This window comes from Macaca nemestrina, chromosome 6, assembly GCF_043159975.1.
Source record: "Macaca nemestrina isolate mMacNem1 chromosome 6, mMacNem.hap1, whole genome shotgun sequence".
In the NCBI taxonomy this organism is placed as follows: Eukaryota; Metazoa; Chordata; class Mammalia; order Primates; family Cercopithecidae; genus Macaca; species Macaca nemestrina.
Window position 1 is genome coordinate 104,772,924 of NC_092130.1, and position 19,020 is coordinate 104,791,943.

The 19,020-nt window shown below is 43.1% G+C and overlaps 1 protein-coding gene across 2 annotated transcripts in view; it reads right to left on the minus strand.

Annotated features, from left to right (window-relative positions):
- Positions 1 to 2,912: 2,912 nt before the first annotated feature.
- LOC105475177 (microtubule associated protein 1B) overlaps positions 2,913 to 19,020 on the minus strand; it is a 104,044-nt gene continuing 87,936 nt past the window's right edge. For both annotated transcript variants that reach the window (XM_011730211.3, XM_011730212.2), the window contains 3 exons: positions 12,159 to 18,660; positions 8,707 to 8,945; positions 2,913 to 7,396 (listed from right to left, as the gene is read on the minus strand). In XM_011730211.3, coding sequence (XP_011728513.3) covers positions 7,241 to 7,396; positions 8,707 to 8,945; positions 12,159 to 18,660 — 6,897 coding nt within the window. In that variant the 3' untranslated portion in view covers positions 2,913 to 7,240. The remainder of the gene's footprint in view (positions 7,397 to 8,706; positions 8,946 to 12,158; positions 18,661 to 19,020) is intronic.

Below are 19,020 nucleotides of genomic sequence, written 5' to 3' on the forward strand. Positions count from 1 at the left end.
CCCCACATGAGTGAGATTGAAAACCGTAGAATCACCTGGAGAAAAAGCATGTCCAGCAAGAGAAATAGCACAAAGGCCCCGAGATGAAAGGCTGAATGGCTGAGGAATAGCAAGGAGGCCAGTATGGCTGGAGCAGAATGTATAAGGTAGAGAGAAGTGGGAAATGAAGTCAGAGAGAAGGGGTAGAGGAGGGATGGATTGTGTAAGCCTTCTTAGCCCATCAGTAAAGACACTGGCTTTTACTCTAAGATGAGAACTTACTCAAGAGCTTTGAGCATGGGTGGCATGATTTGACTTAATATTTTTAGAGGATTACTCTACTGTAGCTGCAACATGGAGAATAAGCTAGGAGGGCAAATATAGGAAACAGGAAGGTCAATTAGGATGCTCCTGCAATAAACCAGGAGAGAAATGATTTGACTTGGACAAGGGTAGTAACCGTGAATATGAGGAGAAGGTATCCGACTGATGTATTTTGAAGGTCAAGCCAGCAGTACTTGCTAGCCAGTAGATTTGCTGATGGGCCAAAATTTTTGATCTGAACAACAAGAATATGTATTTGTCATTTACTGAGGTAGAAAAGCCTAGGAGAGAAGCAGTTTGCAAAGGGAAATCAGGGGTTTGTTTGGGGACATGTTACATTTGGTTTAGAGTATTTTAAAGACTCCTATTGGATATCCACGTGGAGATTTTAATGGGCACTGGATATATGAATTTGGAGGTAAGAGATGATGTACAGGGTGCAGATATGACCATAAAAATCATCAGTCTACACATGGCATTTAAATTCCTGAGACTGCATTAAAGCAGTGTGCATTTCTGGTTTTAGTGGGGACAATCTGAGCCATGAAATAGAGCTGCGTCTGTTGGTGTATGGAGAGATCTCCCTGTGAATCAAGCAGACCTCAGAAGCTCTGCTCCACCATCTGTGAAAACATTGCCAATAACCTCTAGAGAAGTATCCAGAAGAACTGCTCATATTAAACGAGCTGGCTGTGACCAAAACTGCATATATGGCTCGAGTGAATTTCCAAGACATACAATACAAGATCAAAGAGGAAATAGTTCGGAAATTATGCAAGGGACCAAGAATTCATGAGTCAGGAGTGTTTTTAAAAAAGCATTGTAGGGATATAGAAAATCATCCCGAATGAGCGGTACAATTAAGAAGAGAAAATATGATCACAGGACCTCAACAGACCTTTGTTGATTTTCTCAGAAGATAAGAAAAAAGAAACTGAAGGAACGCTGATGCCAACTTTTCCCCTTCCACTGTGCCTGGATGTGGGGAGAAGGGGATGTAAACAGCAGGGCAGGGTTCGGGTAGGGTGACTAGCCCTCAGTGGTTCCCAGGGACTAAGGGGTTTTCTGGGACACAGGACTTTCAGTGCTGAAATCAGGGCAATCCTGAGCAAACCAAGATAGTTTGCCACCCTGGCTTCAGGCCAGAAGTAAGGCTTCCTGGAACTGAACAATTTGGCAGTGGAATAGAAAACAACTTATTTACTATTTAATTTGAGTCTGATAGATGAAATTAAAATCTGCAAGTGATGATTTCCCACCCTGAGTGCTCACATGCTTAACCCTTTAATTTCTGGAGGGATTTCAGAATCCCTCTTAGCAAGCAGTGATTTCTGATGGGACCATTCAATGTAGCCCCGTGGTTTGGAGGGGGAAATTAAGATCAAAAGGAGTGGATATGACACACAAAGGAATATCATAATGACTCGGGACAGGCTGCAGGGGTCTTTTGAGGCTAAAGGACCATCTCTGCAGACAAGCAGGGCCTGGTCCTGGAGGTCTCTATTGAGAACTTTCCGGGCAAGTTTTTTGTGGCCACATCGGGGGAAACTGAAGGGCCAGGGCCTCCCCATCCACACACTGCCATTGTGAGCAGTCTGTGCTCCCTAAGATATGCTGATCCTGCTCTCTGCTGAGATGCCGTGTGAGCTCTTGCCTCTGCCTGGAATTTACTTTTGGTCCGACCGATGCACACACACACGCGCGTGCACACTCCAGAGCTCAGCCGAGACATCATTTGCGGTGCTTTTCCTGTGGTCACCTAAGCTCGCTCTTGAATTTTAGGAGCCCCTGTCACAATGTGGTATCACTGCCTCTGCTGGTCTGTCTTCCCCTAATCAGTTAGGGCAGCAGTTAGGTTATATCTCGTAATACAACCCGCTGCCAGGTACAGGGTAAATGTGCAATAATCGTTTGAATGACGGGGAGGAAATCCTCCTCTTGTTAGGTATTCTTAGCTACATATATAATCACTTTTTCCCAACAACTTCTAGTTCCTGGGTATGAGTCAAAACCATAACATATGATGTTAGTTAGCTAGAGGATATTCTGTAACAGTGAGCAAGGAACTAAGAGAAAGATAAGGTACTGAGCACAATTGCTGAATATGATAGGTTCTGGTCTGATCTGCTTTTTCTATGCTAGGTTCTGGTCTGATCTGTTTTTTTCTTTTTTTTTTTTTCCAGAGACAGGGTCTCTCTCTTGCCCAGGCTGGAGTGCAATGGCACAATCATGGTTCACTACAGCCTTGAACTTCTGGGCTCAAATGATTCTCCCACTTTGGCCTCCCAAAGTACTGGGATCACAGGCATGTACCACTGCACCCAGTTATCCTTTTTCTTTTAAGCAATAATTTTAATTGTTCCTTCCCTTCACCTCCCAGTTTCTGTCCTTAGACGCTCACATCCTCTAGGGCTTGGCTACAAAAGTTAACGAGGTAGCAGTTGCAAGTATTAGCAAGACCCTTTCAGGAGTTTGCCAAAAGCCAGGGAGCCCACCTTGAAAAGAACGTAGTCAGTCCCTGCCGTCATGCCCTGACTGCCCAGCATTCTGCGTGAGTGGCAAAGCCCAACTCAGGAACACAAAGCAAAAGACAGCACAGCACACACATGAACTTTTGCCACTTTTGTATTTTATTGTGGAACTGAGTTTTTTTTTTCCTTTACATCAAATATCCTCAATGGAAGAGGGGATATTGCACACAAATATCATAAAAGCACTACATATTACTTTCACTGGAAACTAATTTTCTACATTAGATATGACTGGATAGGATAGAAGTGATGCAGGATTATAAGACATAATACCATACACAGCTGCAGACTGACACAAACACCATTCAGAACAAGAGAGAGGAGTGTGAAGTGCTTCTCAGCCGGGCTCAAGACCACTTCTTTCCAGTGCTGGAAAGAGGGGCTGCATGCAGTGTAGGAAAAGCGTGTCTCTGAACTGCCACAGGGTGTTCTCGAAAGGGCAGCCCGGTCTTGATGCCACTTCTCCATGGATCCCGTTTTGGGGAGCTCCAAACAAATGCAGAGAAGCTGCTTATTTTTTCCCTTCCTTTTCAGTTTTTGATGCTGCCTTTAAAAATCAACTTCATGAAGTCACAGATTTTTTAACAGTAAATAGTTTTAATACCAGGTGAATAACCTAATTGCTTTCAAAGAAATGCTCATCCCTAGGCTGCTTTTGGTGTATTGTTCAGTTGGTTAAAAGATAAAAGCTTACAGTTCCTTTCAAATGGAAACAAGATCTTTTCTTCTAAATCTGAAGCACAAAAAAAAAAGTTATTATCCTAACTCACAATATCATTACTGAGCAGGAACCTCCTGTGACAGGTGACTAAAGAGAGGCAAGAAAAGCAAATTGAGAATTGTAGAGCAGCTCCTAAGAGCTGAAATTTGGTAATAGAGGGAAAATGAAAGGTGGTAAGATTTCCATTAGCAAATGATTAAATCTTAATTAAATGAGTATTGGAAAGCTCCTAGACTGCATAAGCTATTGGAGACACTTAAAACATTCATATACACTGGGGAAACCATTCACTATGATATGTAACGTTAAGGAAAAAAAATTTTTTTGAACTCCATGGAAAATGGTGTTTAAAAGGGGGAGGAGGGGAAGTTAGTCATTGTATCCAGTCCCACCACAAGACTGAGAAAGCATGCACAGGGCTCAGGGTTTTGAGAAAGGGGACAGAATTGGTTAAAATTGAAAATGGAGGATCATCTCTAACATTTAGTCTCTGTAGAATTTTGTTTAAGAATACTACCAAAAAGGTCATGATCATGAGTGCTATCTCGATACAATCCCATCGTTTAAACAGAGTGTAAATTCCTTCCACTCAAATATTCAATCTATACAATTGGATTAAGTAATCAGTATGAACAAAGCTCCTAGAAGTCTGTGTCGATCTTTAGCTCTCACTTAGAATGTACATGGTACATTGTGATGGCTGTTACTAAACTAATCGTGTATTTATGGAACTAGCAAAATTAGGTTAGTCACACAGGCAGGAAAGGTGTCTGGAAGGACAGGAGCAACCTGTAATGCGAATATTGGTTTTCTTGGTATACTCAGGCTCTGTGGTCATTATTGAGAACAATGGATGGAGAAAGGTACTGATAGATTTCATAGGAAAAAGAGCCAGCTGACTAGTGACAGTTTTTATATATTTTTCCCATTAAATCCCATAGCAAAAAAAAAAAAAAAAAAAAAAAAAAGAGAGAGAGAGAGAGAGAGAAAGTGAGGGGGGTGGAGTGGTTATAACTGAAGACTGGCTATAATTCTCCTACAATGTTTATAGTTTTTAAACCAAAATAATGTACATGTTAAATACATTTAATTTGGGAAATTGGAAAATTACTTCATCTTCTGTCAAAGAAAAATCAACCAGAGGTCTGGATTTGGCAAGAAGGCTAAAAATCTGGTTTTCTTCCCACGTATTATGTAGACCAATTCAACTTAAGAGCTAACCATTAAATAATTATCTCGAGTATCTTAGGTTGTCTTATAAAATAAGTTTGAAGTAGATGCGTTTATACTCAATGAAATTCATTTGCGTCACAATGACTTTTCCATCATGTGTTAATTTCTTGTACCCTTAATATGTTATTTTTCAAGGACTTGAAAGAAATGGGGTAATAAATAAAAGCTGCATTTCTAGAGAAGCCTAACAAAAATAGAATATTAATTTTCTTTAAAAAATTAAACATTTGAAAAACGTAATTCACAGCATTAAGTAGACTGCACAGGTCCTCAGTGAAAGGACCCTGAAGAAGCGTTTTTTTAAACCCTCATTGTAGTTAGCAGTGCAAAACATACACTTATCAGACAAAAATAAACTAAAATGTTAATTTTGAAATAAATAACTAACATAGAAAATAAAATGAGGTCATTGTTCTCTACTCCGTAGATCTTAGAGTCTGCAGGAAATGTAATGTGACAGAGCACAACACAGTTGTCACGGAGAGGTTGGCCGCATCTGAACACTGGGTGCATTGATCTGCAACTTGAAACTTGATGTCAGTTTTAATCATGATCTGGCTTCCCAGGTTCACAGTTCAATGATGACAATGATGGAAATTTTCTCTAAACTCTACATGAACCGTAGGAGTTGAGAATTCATTTGTTTTCAATGTACTATTTTTTTTTTTTTTTTCCAGAAAAGAAAATCCCAAAGCAAATTTGTGCTAGGGTTCTTTGAACTTGGCTCTTTTACCTCATGGTTGAAGATCTTGAAAGAAGTATGTAGGATACCACTGGGTGATGTACTTGTCAAGGCCCTGAAAAGTAGCCTACCATGCCATTCTCCCCCACTCTCAAGTAGCACTTTTATGTTATGGGAATCAAGGGGTGGGAGGTATCATTATTCCTGGTAGTTATGGGTTTTTAATAAATATCATTACTGCAATATCAGACTTCAATCTTGCCAGAACTTCAAAAAACATTATTCAATTTTTGTCTTACGAAACACTTAAAAAAAGACTATCACTTGAGAATTTTCTTTGCAATTTCCTGTAAATGAAAACATTTGTTAAAAAGTTCATCTATGAAAAGTTCTCACACATCTTAAAAAAAAATTCTTCTGTACACTTGTTCCCATAATTATGTTGAAATTAATGGAAAATTTAAAAAGCCAATGTAAGACAAAGGTAAATACTGTACACTTGCTGAGAACCTCTTCCACCATAAGATTCACTGTTTTCCCAGTTCTGATCATAGAAGCCATTTCAGTCTTGAACTTGCAGTAGTAAAGAAGCTGTGAAAGGCACAACTTGTTTGACTGAGAGGCCACAGGTGCACTGAAGTGGGATTCAACACACATGACTCAGCATCAAACTGTTGGACCAATCAGACCAGCTTCTAGTACCCCCACACGCGCTCACCCATGTGCTCCTTTAAGTATCTATAATCCTATAGGGATGTTTTATAAACTTGCTGTCTCACATTAAAAAATAAGTGCATCAAGTATCTTTGTACATTCAAGTCACTTCCTAAGGCAAATTGTCTACCATATGTACTCCCAACTGCTTTGGTATTTGCTTCAGTTAATTGGGGTGGACTTGGGTGTTGCTGCATGCAGGTTAATCGACTCAGAGTGGACTAAGTGGGTGGACAAATGCTGGGAGCATGCCTTAGATCAATCTACTTGTGTGTTTAGAGTCTGAGAGTTCTGAATGGGGCCCAAACCACTTGCATGGCCAGTCTACACTCACTACATCATGTCACTGTGCAGCCTTCAAACTGAAGGAGCTTAATTAAGATGTGAAAATATCACATGCCCTCATAACAAGTTTTGTTCTTTTTACTTTTCTTCTAGCCAACTTGTTTTAGAAAATTAAGACTCTTTTTGATGACTCAGACTGACAAAAATGGAAAACTTTGCCTATGTAGACTAAAGAATGCCTACTGCCTGAGAAAATACAGACCTAATTGTTGGTTATTTTCTCCTCCTTACCCCACCCTGCTCTCTCTTTTTCTCTCTGGGTATCTCACCAGAACTCTCTGTCATTACATCTCCTTCTCTTGCATTCCTTTTCTTTCTCATTCTTTCTCCGTCTCTCTCCTGCGTTCTCTTTGTGCTCTCACTCTCTCTCACTCTCTCCCGCGCTCTCTCTCTCTCTAAGACAAATGCCTCTACCTAGCAGAAGTCAGTTGGGTTGGCTAGTGCATGGTTTCCAAATGTTCAGCAGAGATGAACTGGGGTAGGTAATTTTGCAGGAACTTGAACCCTATTGTGGGAATACTGTTACTTCCCTTAGCAATCAGCAAAAACTGAGAAATTTAGTGACTTGCATCACCATGACACAGTATAGCATTTGGCAGGTAATTGTTCAGCGACTTAACTAGATGAATTGACTTTTTAGAAAAGGTGATTTCAAATTGAAGAATTTCTGGAAACAAAGTTCAGATCCTGTGGTGTGGCTGGCCTTGCTTTTTACAGTTCAATCTTGCATGCAGGGAAGGATTCGTCTTGCATAACCACTGTGCTGCTGCTTGCTAAAACCATGATGTTGAGGTCTTGCTGTTTCTCGTGGGTCTCCTGGTACCATTCCCTCATCACTTCTGAGTCATGAGTTGGGATCAGTGTCACCTGCAGGGAGAGACCAAAAAAAAAAAAAAGCTATTTAAGGGCAGAAACAGAAACCATGGAAAAAAAGAAAATGAATAGCAAGGTATTAGTTAGACCACTGGAAGAAGAAGGGAAATGAGAGAAAAATTTTCTATTTTCCTCAAGAAATGCAAAGGATTTTTCGATGTATATTTTCCAGGAACCAGAATAAAGCTGCAAAGAAAAGCTATTGTTTCTAAGGGAAATTGAAGGCTGGAACCAAAAGCAACTAATCACTTGTCAATTCGTTCATCTACATTCACTGTCAGTTTCTCAGTTCTTTACTGCTAAGAAAGTGCTTCTGTTAGGGTACAATTTCTTGTATTTCCTTTAACACAACTGGTAAGTTTTGCGTAAAAGATGTTGCATATTTAATCCAAGGAGTTTTAACATGCACTTCAAAGCCCTCAAAAGCCCACTCATTGTGCGTAACTAACATTTTGTCCTGAGAACAAAGATCTGCACCTTTACTTTATGTGTGTGGTTGGGGATGGAGGTATGGAGGTATGGGGTGGGTAGGTAATGTCCTGAATAGTATAAATTCCATCTAGTATTCAGTAAGAAGCCACTGGGTGTCTCTCATTAGATTTCATATGATTAAATAACAAGTAATTCTATATAATATGATACAAGCACAATTTACTATGTAATTTTGTACAGAACCACAAATAAAACTTGATATACAAAGATCACAGCTGAATTAATAATGGCTCGTTCTACGAATCATTTAAGGCCAGGAGTTCGAGACCAGCCTGGGCAACATAGAGAGACCCTGTCATTAAATAAATAAGGGATGGTTTGTGGTCAGGCCTGATGTTTGGGAGTTGGGAGTGTCCTGTGAGGGACTATATTCAGCAATGCTCCTACTGTGGAATTTCACATGGACAGCTGTTTTTCTAAATGGCCCTATTCCTAGCTACAGTCTACTCATAAAACACAAAGGAAGAAAGGAAATATGACCGCTTTGATTCACACACACAAGACTCTTGGCATACTGGAGGAAGGGCAATGAATCTTGGGCCCATTTTGCAGATAAATGGTTTCTGCTTTAGTTAAGGTGGCTTTCCTCCAAGGCTGTGGTTGCTGGTGGTGCCAAGAATATTATTTCTTGTACTACCTACTGTATGTTAAACTGACTTTGTTCTCAGGATATTTCATGTGTGATAGACACAGGAGGCTCCTCATATGAATCCACAGCCAGCCACATGAGGCGCCTCTTTAAACATGGTTCCTTCCCATTGCCTCTGGACACAGCTCAATCTGCAGTGCAGACACTGTTGAGGAGTTCTCACCTGCATGTTGCTGCCCCACTGAGCCTTTCCTTCCAACAAAGCGTCCAGGACAGCCCGGCTGGGCTCCTCAGCAGCAGGGTCATTCCCACTCACCACGTAGTAGGAAGACCGTACTCTCTTGAAAAATTCCACATCAACATTCTTACTATTGCTGTGGTTAGGAATGTAGCACAGGTCCAAATACACAGGGAGGCCTGGGGGCACAGTGGAGGACTTGGTTGCCTTGGTAGTTCCTGGTCCTTGGGTAAATAAACAAAGACAAAGCAAGGTTATAGCAAGGTGAAGAGACCATACATCCAGCACATGTTCCCTACTCAATCACACCTTCCCTACTCAATCACAAGCAGGTCCTCTGGGACATGCAAAGTGGTGACAGCATTTCCATCTCCCTGGGAATCTGTCAAGGGCATTTGCGCTAGCAATGTGACAAAACATAACATGGTTGTTTACCATCTCAATAGGAGAAGTGAAGAATGGGATGGTTTCCCTTTGTGGACAGCCAACATTAGGAAGCAAGAAGAGTTTGAAGGCCTTTCCCAAGATGGCACTAGATATAATACCCCTCCTAAAGAAGCTGCTAATGTGCTTCTTTATTTGATAAGTGATCTAAGAAGTACATTTTAAAAGTCAAAAGAAAACATCTGTATTTGGCAAAACATAGCTAAGTTATCTTAGTAATCCACTTTAGCGTCTCATGATTGCAATTTTGTCCACAGCTGGGTATTATACCCTAACGTTCCACTTAGTAAATAGTTTTGATCTTAACCCCATATGATTTCCAAGGCCCTCAGCACCTCAGTCTCGCTCACAAACTGATGAAACACCATATTCTCTCCTTAGCACAGTATTCTGAAAACTGATGCTTCTTTCCCTAGACAAGGCTGGATGCTGAACTTGGGCAAAGGACGGTTCAGAAAGACCAGGCTTTCCCTAACTAATCAGGACATATCAGCCTGCAACCAAAACCCCAGTCAAATCACAAAGGCCTGGGAAAACTAACTGGTTCCAGTTAGGAAGTTTAAAGCTTTTGAAACGTTAATAGAACTAGCATTTTGAGGCAGTGGTTCTTTAGCCTGACTACATAATTAGAATCACCTCGGATGCTTAATACTGACACCCAGGCCTCATTCTCTAGAGTCTGACTTAAGTAGGTTTGGGTTGGGGTCTGGCACTACTGTCTTTTAAAAGCACCCCAGGTGATTCTAACATGCAGCTGGTTTCATTGCTGTAAAGCCAATTAAAACACCAGCTAGATTTTATATGCTTAATCCTCTTTCTCCATAGGATATTTAAAGACTATCATCCCAGATTCAAAACCACCAGCTAATTCTATCAACTGTCCAGTTTTATTTTTAGAGGGGTAAGGGAGTGGTGAGAATCAGCCAAAGTAATAATTGGATAAGCTAATTCATTCTATGAATAGATCAATAGGTTATTTTAATGAATCTGAGCTGAAAGCCCTCAAAATACCCAGTGGGGGCCTCCTAAAGAATTCTGACTTGTAGTAGAAGTTTGTGAGTTACAGTTCTTCCAGTAATTAAACATGTCTGCAATTTCCCCCTCTACTCTAAATCACTACCATCAACATCAAATGAATATTGCTCACAGAAGCACAAACCAACAGAACTGCTGAAACTTGGCCCAGGTTTGCTTTAAAAGTCAATTAGTACTGCAACTTTGCCTTTGTAGACATCTAAAAGCATCTCCAAAATAAATGAAAATTAACTCATTTTCACTTATTACTTTGCCTTTAAATTACCTCTTTAAATGTCCAAAAAGTTTTTTTAAAAAGTCAATTGTGTGGGTTAGGATGTATATGTTCTGGCAAACTTGGGAGTAAATTTCAGTTGGTTTTATCTGTTTACATGGATTTCATGTTTTCTCCCTAAGTGCAGGTCAGTTGTCAACTCTTTCAGATGAAAGGGTTAATTATCTGGTGGTTTGTCATTCATTTTAAACATGAAAAAAATTCCGATTATTTTCTACGTGCATGTAAAAAGGCCAAATGTGCTGAGAACTGAGTCTTAAAATTGATACTCCATATTGTTTAAAGTAAAAATTTGTAGTTTTAACAAATCTAAATCCTAAAGTGTACTTAATTGGAGAGCTGCAAAGATTACTCTATCAGATTTTCCCTAATAAATCAGGGCAATGTTACTTAAATTATGTTGTGCCTTACATGTTTGGCTCCATTTATATTACTTTGTGAATTGTGATCTAAAACCTCTGGATAATTACCTAAAGCAAATAAAATGTATGGATGCCAATCCTTGTGATTGATGTGAAGCAACAACATGAAGCAGTACTGCGGAGACCAGTTCCATCAAAAGCCCAGGTCATTACCGAGAACATGATAAATCTGGGAATCATGACCAAAACATGAATGATCAAAAATCAGGGATATCTGCTCTTGCCAAGTGGAATTTCATTTGCTTATTTATTTTTGAGAGACAGGGTCTTGCTCCGTCACCTAGGCTTGGAGTGCAGTGATACATACAATTCTGGCTCACTGCAGCCTTGACCTCTTGGGCTAAAGTGATCCTCCTGCCTCAGCCTCCCAAGTGGCTAAGACTACAAGCATATGCCACCACACCCAACTAATTAAAAACATTTTTTTGTGGAGATAGGGTCATATGCTATGTTGCATAGGCTGGTCTCAACCTCCTGGGCTGAAGCTAACCTCCTACCTCAGCCTCCCAAAGTTCTGAAATTACAGGCATGAGGCCATGCACCCAGCTTCCAAGTGGAATTTTCATCTGAAATAGCATTGAGTCTCTACTAATGAGGCCATGGGTAAGAGAAGGGTAAGAAAAGAGTCATCAATGTTTTTCTCTTAATTTTCCCTGGATACTCACTGGTCACCTGAAATTATAGTACTTTTTGGCTGACATGAAAATGGAACACTGCCTTTAATGAAGATTTATCTCCAACCTGGTTATGTTTTAAATAAAAATGTAAAAATGTTTAATTTTAAAATTTAATTTTTTTTAAAAAAGGACTCTAAATCTTCAGTCTAGACTGGTCGATCCAGTCTTGGTGTGAAACCTCTGGTTCTCCTTAGGCCTTTAGGAGCTCCTGGCCTGTGTTACCCTGCTGGATTCTGGGGCCAGCATGGCTGAAACCAGTCTTCCAGAAACATCTGAAAGACACATCCTTGGTTCTGAAGATTTAGAATAGGGTTGTAGTTGCTGTGTTCCAAAATAGCACAAAATCAGGAATCCCATGTGATGAATCACAGCTGCTTTCAACCATACACTGAGCTATTTCCAAGCCTTAAGGCCACACTGGACTGAGACATATACCTTTGGGCAGAGGAGAAGAGTACAGGGAAGGTAAAGCATCAGTTGTGCTCCCTCATCTTCCCAATACAAAGCCAAACAGGGAAATATAAAGGTTGTAAATTAAGTAGAATGGTTGTGGCATATATCCAATGCCCGGCCTTCTCAACCTACCTGCAGTGGCGGTCTTGGCCGACTTGGATGCAGAGGCATTGGCAGCATTCTTGGTCTCCTTGTCCTTCTCTTCCCCACGTGCAGCTTTGACCTCAGGAGTGGTGGTGGGTTTTGCTGCCTTTTCCACAGATTCTTTCTTCTTAGGAGAAGCCACCCTGGACACCTTATCTGAGGATTCTTTCAAGCCCGCTGGTTTTGGTGAAGCTGCCAAGGGCTTAGACTTCCCATCACTCTTTTTGACAGGTGAAGATGACTTGGTCTTTGTACCTGGCTTTTTGGTTTTGGTCTTCTCTTTCAGATCTTTCTTTAGAGCTTTGCCCAGGTTCTGCTCAAGGGCCAAGGCCTCTGGGTCCACCATGGACACATCAGGATGGCGTGGCGAAGGGCTGCGGTCTTGCACGGGAGCTGGAGGTGGGTCTATGTGTTTGTACGTGACAGTTTTATCTGTGGGGATGGTTTCCGACTCGTCTTCAGAGTCGATATTGGCATCAGCCGTGATGGAGGGGCACTCTTCAGTCTCCGGGGGAACATCAGAGTCGGTCTGGGATGGGGCCGACTCGCTGACTGAGGTGGGAGGGGTTTCATCACACTGTCGGCCCTGTTGCTTTCCTCCTGGAGGCGGTGGGGCTCCCCCTGATTGAGTGAGGGGCTTTTCAGATTCTTCAGTGGGCTCTTCACTGGCAAACCACTCAAGAGGATTGGGATTAATGAAGGAGGGTGAAAGCTCTGTCTTGGGGTGCTTGTATTCACAGGAGGACACGAGGCATAAATCGACATCCTGGCGGGCTTCTGAGGGGGACTTCTTTTCTGCAGTGTAGCATAGGTCTGAAGTCTCGTAGGAATATGTGGATGCCTGAGGGGTTCTAGCGATTTTCTCTGTAGTCTCGTAACAGTATGTGGAAGTCTCGGGGGTTCGTGTCGTCTTTGTAGCTGTCTCATAGGAGTAACTTTCAGACTCAGGGAAGCTGGTAATTTTCTCAGTGGTCTCGTAAGAGTAGCTGGGGTCCCCAAGTGTGTGGCCACCATCCTCAGAGTCATCATAGCCATTGCTGATGTCATCCAGAAGCCTTCTAGACCTCTCAGTCTTTTCATAGCTGTAACCACTCACTTCAGGGGGGCTGGTGGTCTTTTCACTTATGTCATATGAGTACCCACCCTCTTCAGGGGTCCGTGTGGTCTTCTCAATAATTTCATAGGAATAGTCGCCATCTTCAGGGGTCTTGGTGGTTTTCCCAATGGTCTCATAGGAGTAGCCACTGTCACTTGGGGATTTTGTGGTTCTCTCTATCTTCTCATAGTAATAGCCGCCCACATCTGAGGTCCGGGTGGTCTTCTCATAAGACTCGTAGTCATAATCTTCTTCATCTGGGGACCTAGTTGTTTTCTCAGGCTTTTGATAGGCATAGCTAAAGTCACCAGGTGTCTTCCCTCCACTGTCCTTCTCCAGGCCAGGTGTGGCCAAATCTCTATTCAAGGCTAGATGGTGTTGCATGGTATCAAATAACACTGAGGCACGGAAGCCATAGGGCTCTGCGGATGCTGCATCTATGGGTGGAGAAGAGGAAGTGTGGCAAGAGGCTGTTTTCTCTTTGACTGCAGAGGTAGAATCTGAAAAAGTAGGTGAATATAAAGGAGAGGACTCTCGTGGGGTGAGTGGAGAGATATCAGATTTTGGAGAAAGCTTCTCTCCTTCCAGACTTTGCACTTTTTCAGAGGTGAGTGAGGCATATAAGGACATATCTCTCGGAGGAGCAACATCAGATAGAGTATCTTCTTGGAGAGGAGAAGCGATCTGAGAAGGGGTATGAGCAGAAGAGGTGGATGGGGAGGCCTCTACCTGAGATACTGAGATGAGCTCAGAAAGATCATTATCTTGGGTATAGGACGGCTCCTCCATAGGTGGTATCTTATGTGATAAACTGGAGTCCTGCATGTCAGAAGGACTGTAGTCTACTTCAGTTGGCCCATTTTCAGTGATGTGAAGCACACCTGCACCCACTGTAGGATGATCTGGAGACTGTCGACTGAAGTCCATAGCAAGGGAGTGCTCAGGAGATTCTTGGCCAAATTCAATAGACATTGAGGACTGTTCAGATCTGTGATCTTGAACGGGTGTCCTGGACTTTGCAGTTTTAGGGGAGAAGTCTGGTGGGGAAATTGACATCGGTCTTGGGCATTCTTCTTTAGATGGAGACATTTCTGTTTCCTGGAATGTGGTAGGTGTTTGCACAACAGACACTGAAAGGGAGTCATCTACTTCTGTGGAATGTGGGGAGCCAACCTCAGCATGCAGAGAAGGAGACACATCATCTGTTGTTGGCTCTGGAAATGAGCTCGTAGCCACTGAGGCTGTGGACACTGAGGCCACACCCTCCATATGAGAGTATGTGTCTTCCGCTACACCCTCATCAACAGGAGTAGCTGACTTGTCTGAGACAGTACCTTCAGAAATGGACATCTTAGTGTCTTCTTTAAAAGATCCAAACTGACTGACATCTATTTGTGTGGGAGAAACATCTCCTAATTTCCTTTCATCCAGAGCCAGTGCTGGTTGAGAACTCGTGGCTTCAACATCATCAGTTTTCTTTTCTTGGCCAAAGTCTTCTTTTATTGGTACAAAGTCTGTGCTTTTCCCTTCCTGTTTGTCTTGGTAAAGACTAGTGGAAGTCATTTCAGAAACTGGACTTACTTGGTCTGGAGAGCTTTGTTTTTCACTCTTTTCTTCAAAGGGGCTTTCGGCACCTCTGCCAGAAGCCTTGTCATCAGCACTTAGAAAACTTTCATAGGCAGACTCGGATCCAATGAGGGGCGGGCTGCGTAAAGGAGACAAAACTTTTTCAATAGGAGACTCTGAGTCAGGCACGGGCTCATCCATGGGGCTTACTGAAGCTCTTTCACTGTCATCTTTGGCATCACTGAATTCAAAACTCACTGGAACTGCTGGTGGTTTCTCGATTACTTCTGTAGGGAGGTGACTGGATTTCTCATCGGTGGGAGATTGGTAGTAAGGTGTGTGACCAGCACTGCCAGTCACAGACTGAGATGGTGACACCACTTCCAGAGTCTTGTCCTCAGGACTAGCACAATGTTCTTCAACTACTTCTTGGGTTACCTCAGGAGACACCGGGGCTACTTCTGCCTCTGCAGAGACTTTAATCTCATTGGGCGTCAGAGAGAAGTTCACACTACGTTCACCCAGGGGGGTCTTTTCTAAGGGTGATGGTGGAGATGGACTCAGGGATGGGCTCTTTGATGGGCTGAGCTTTCCACCTGAAACAGCTGAGATGGTATCTTTGATGTCCAACGTGGTGCTGGCTTTCACTTCAGAGCAGTAAGCATCACGTAGAGCAGATCTGCTGAATTTGTCTTCCTCCATGGAAGAGGGTGGTGATATGGTAGAGGCTGAAGCATTGTAATCCTTGCCATCAGTGGCATCTGTTTTTGATCCTTCAGAAAATCCGTTGAGTGGTGTAACATCAGCAGGTTTAGAGTATTCCTGAGAATACAATGAAGACTCGTATTTGGTGATATTTACGAATTCCTGAGAAGGGGACTCCGTCTCTTCATTGTTGGTCTCATCGCTCATCACATCTCGAGGGGTAGACATCTCATCCATGGGGGTAGGCTCACTGGATATCTCAATAGTAGACTGAGTGTAGCCAGAGGTGGCAGTGAATTCCTCAGGCTGGTCTTCTCGATTCTCCTCATCAGAAGCTGTGGCCTCGCTCTCTGAACCTCCAGGCAAAGTCTCATCATGAATTGAAGATGCAGGTTCTCGGCCAGGAGACTGGGCTCCTGGTTGCTTGGTTGGTGTGGTGAGGAATCCATACTGCTCCTCGGCACCACCAGCCTCTGCAGCCTTGTCGACCACAGCCATCACATAGTCTTCAGCTTCCATTTTTTCCGGCTCATATTCCTCCTCTCTGGCATCTTCAGCTTTGTCCTCCTCATCAGCCTCCTCCTCAGATTGTTCAGCCTCTCCTTTCTCAATGGCCTCATCCATGTCTTCTTCAGCTCGGTCATCCCCACTGGCCACAGACTCCCTCTTCTCCCTGATGTATGCATCAGCCTCCGCCTTGGCACTTTCCTCATACTCAGTAGGGCTGTGCTTAGAGGCGATCACACATATGTGTTCCTCCCCATCCTCTTCTGGCTCCTCAGCCTCCTCAGTTTCTGCCTTCTCTTCATAGTCTCCAGTCTCTGAGGATTCTTCAAAACCCGCTCCTTCATCTTCAAATTTTTCAATGTCGTCTACTCCCTGCTTCTCGACGGGCTCCAGCTCCTCAGGTGTCTGTTCACATTCGCCTTCCCCTTCAGTGGTGGTGATTCCCTCATCAGGGGACTCGGCAGGACCTTTGGTGACTTCTGTCTCCTTCTGGATGACGTAGGCTTCGACTGGCTCGGTTTCCTTCAGTTTCTCTTCATCTTCGATTAGCTCCAGCTGAGGCTTGATGTCCTTTGTTACATCGACCTCTTCAGCCTTTAACTCTTCAAAGTCCTTGGTTAGATCCTCAGGAGATGACATAAGGGACCTCTCAGCTTCAAGTTCTTTGGCAGGGCCAGTGGCCGCTATTCCAGCTGCCGCCACCACGGCTGCTGTGGCAGCTCCAGTGCCGACAGCTGCAGCGACAGCCTCTGTGGCCTTGCCTTCCTTCTTAATGACTTTTATTTTCCCCTTCTCCTTTGGCTTCCCGGCGGCAACAGAATCTTTCTTGACAGGCTCTTCCTTCTTGGGTACTTTTGGTTTTAAAGCAGCTGGTTTTTTTGCTTCAGATAGAGGAGTAGATGATTTCTTTGCATCTTTAGGGAGCTTCTTAATTTCTTTTTTGGGTTCCTTTTCTTCCTTTTTCACTTCCTTCTTCTCTTCCTTCTTAACTTCCTTCTTGGCTTCCTTCAGCGGTGTTTCTTTCTTAACCTCTTTCTTGGGTTCTTTTTTCTCTTCTTTCTTGATTTCTTTTTTGACTTCTTTTTTCACCTCTTCCTTTTTTGGTTTTTCCTCCTTCTTGATAGGTGTTTTGTCCTCCTTTTTAGCCACTTCTTTCTTTGGCTTTTCCTTCTCCTCTTTCTTGTCTTCAGGCTTTGCCTTTGTTTCCTTTTTCACGATCTTCTCCTTGGCGGCTTTGGGTTTGACATCTGTGGCTTGCTTCTCAGCCACCTCGGCCTTCACTGGAGATGGCTCTTCTTTGCTGGGAACCTCCTTTTCAGTCACTGAAGGTTTGGTCTCTGTTTTTACTGGCTTGTCTTTTTTCACTGTTACCTTTTCTTTGCTTTCAACTTTGGGTGGCTTTTCCACGTGATTCACTTTTGCGACCTCAGGGGTTTCTTCTTTTGACTCCTTGCGCACGGATTTGCTAGGAAGTGGTTTTGTGGCTGGTTTCAGACTTTCTCGGCTATCAGCCCTCTGTTTCAGTTTTGTTTGTTTCACCACAGGAGTGGGCACCTGGCCAGTGAGATCCTTTTGGGTGGCCAGCGGCTGCTTCAGAAAGTCTAGATGTTTGAGTTTTTCCAACCCTTCCAGGATGTTGTATTGGGTGCTGTTCCCAGGAAACAGGACTCGGATGATTTTTTCCGCAGGGTTTGCTGGATGCCACACAATCAAAGATGAGACTGAAGTTAAGTAGGAAATCGGGAGATCTACTTCTTGACCATTAGGCAGAATGAGTTCAGCCTTGTCTTTGTTGGTGCCAGTCCACTGCTGCATAAAATACTGCATTTCCTTGCTGCTCTTGACTGGATTAAGCACATACATCTCAAGTTTACCCACTCCCATTTTTTGGAAGAGAATGACAGGATCAATAGTATTGCTTACACTTCTAAAGAGAGGTTCTGGTCTCATGGACAATTTGTTTAGGTACTGGAGAGTGAAGCATGCTTCTTCTATGCTTCTCTTCATCTTGATGTTTGGCTCTGGATTTTTGAGATTTTCAGGTACATTGAGAAATACAACTCCTAAGTCAGGGGAGATGAGGTTTTTCATCCAGTCACTATTTGTGGTGGAGCCCTGGGACTGTTCTTCCTCGAGCTCTGCAATTTTCCGCTGTAGCATGCTGTTTATTCCAGGCAAATTGTCATCCCCAATGTGGGTGAGCAGGATGGAGTCCACTCGGTCTAAGTGTCGGATGAGCTTCCAGAAGCAGGATTTTCTCTCCGATCCGCCATTGATGAGCATATTGAAACCATTCACTGCAAACAAGGCAGAATCTCCCCTCCCTCCTGGAAAAATATAACAGCAGGGCTTGGAGAGCTTCAGAAATCCACCCGATGTGGGAGGTTCCAGGATGTCAAAGGGAGATGGGACTTCCACTGATTCTGAGAGATACTCAGTAAACTCAGAAAGTCCTTCCATTTCTGGCAAGATAGAAGCTGAATTGAGTTTAATATTGATGAAATCTTGGAGATTGTGTCTGTCAAGATTGGAGTTCTTCCAGTCCCCTTCTTCAGGACAGAACAGGGTTAAGCTGGCTTTGTTAGCAGGATGGGTGGTGCTTAGTAACTCCCCGATCTGGGTTTTAAAAAAAAAGAAAGAAAGAAAGAAAAGGTGTAAGTGATTATCATCACTAATCCATCATCTCCAGCTATAACTATGTGTTCTAGCATCACAGGATGCACATAGGACCAGTTTCAGACATGCACTCATGTAGCGATGCTGGTTGCTTAAATACTGAAACACTTCCCTACTAGAAGGTGAACAACCCTTTGTCCTGAGCCCCGCTACTACTGGCTTCTACCTCAACCAGCACCCACTCACCCCGGCACCTCCCCGACAACCCCTCCACCATCTATTCCTGCCCAGCAGGGGAATGCCAGAACTCTGCTCCAGTTCTAAGACCAGTGACCACCTGAGCAATTGGGGATTGTGCTG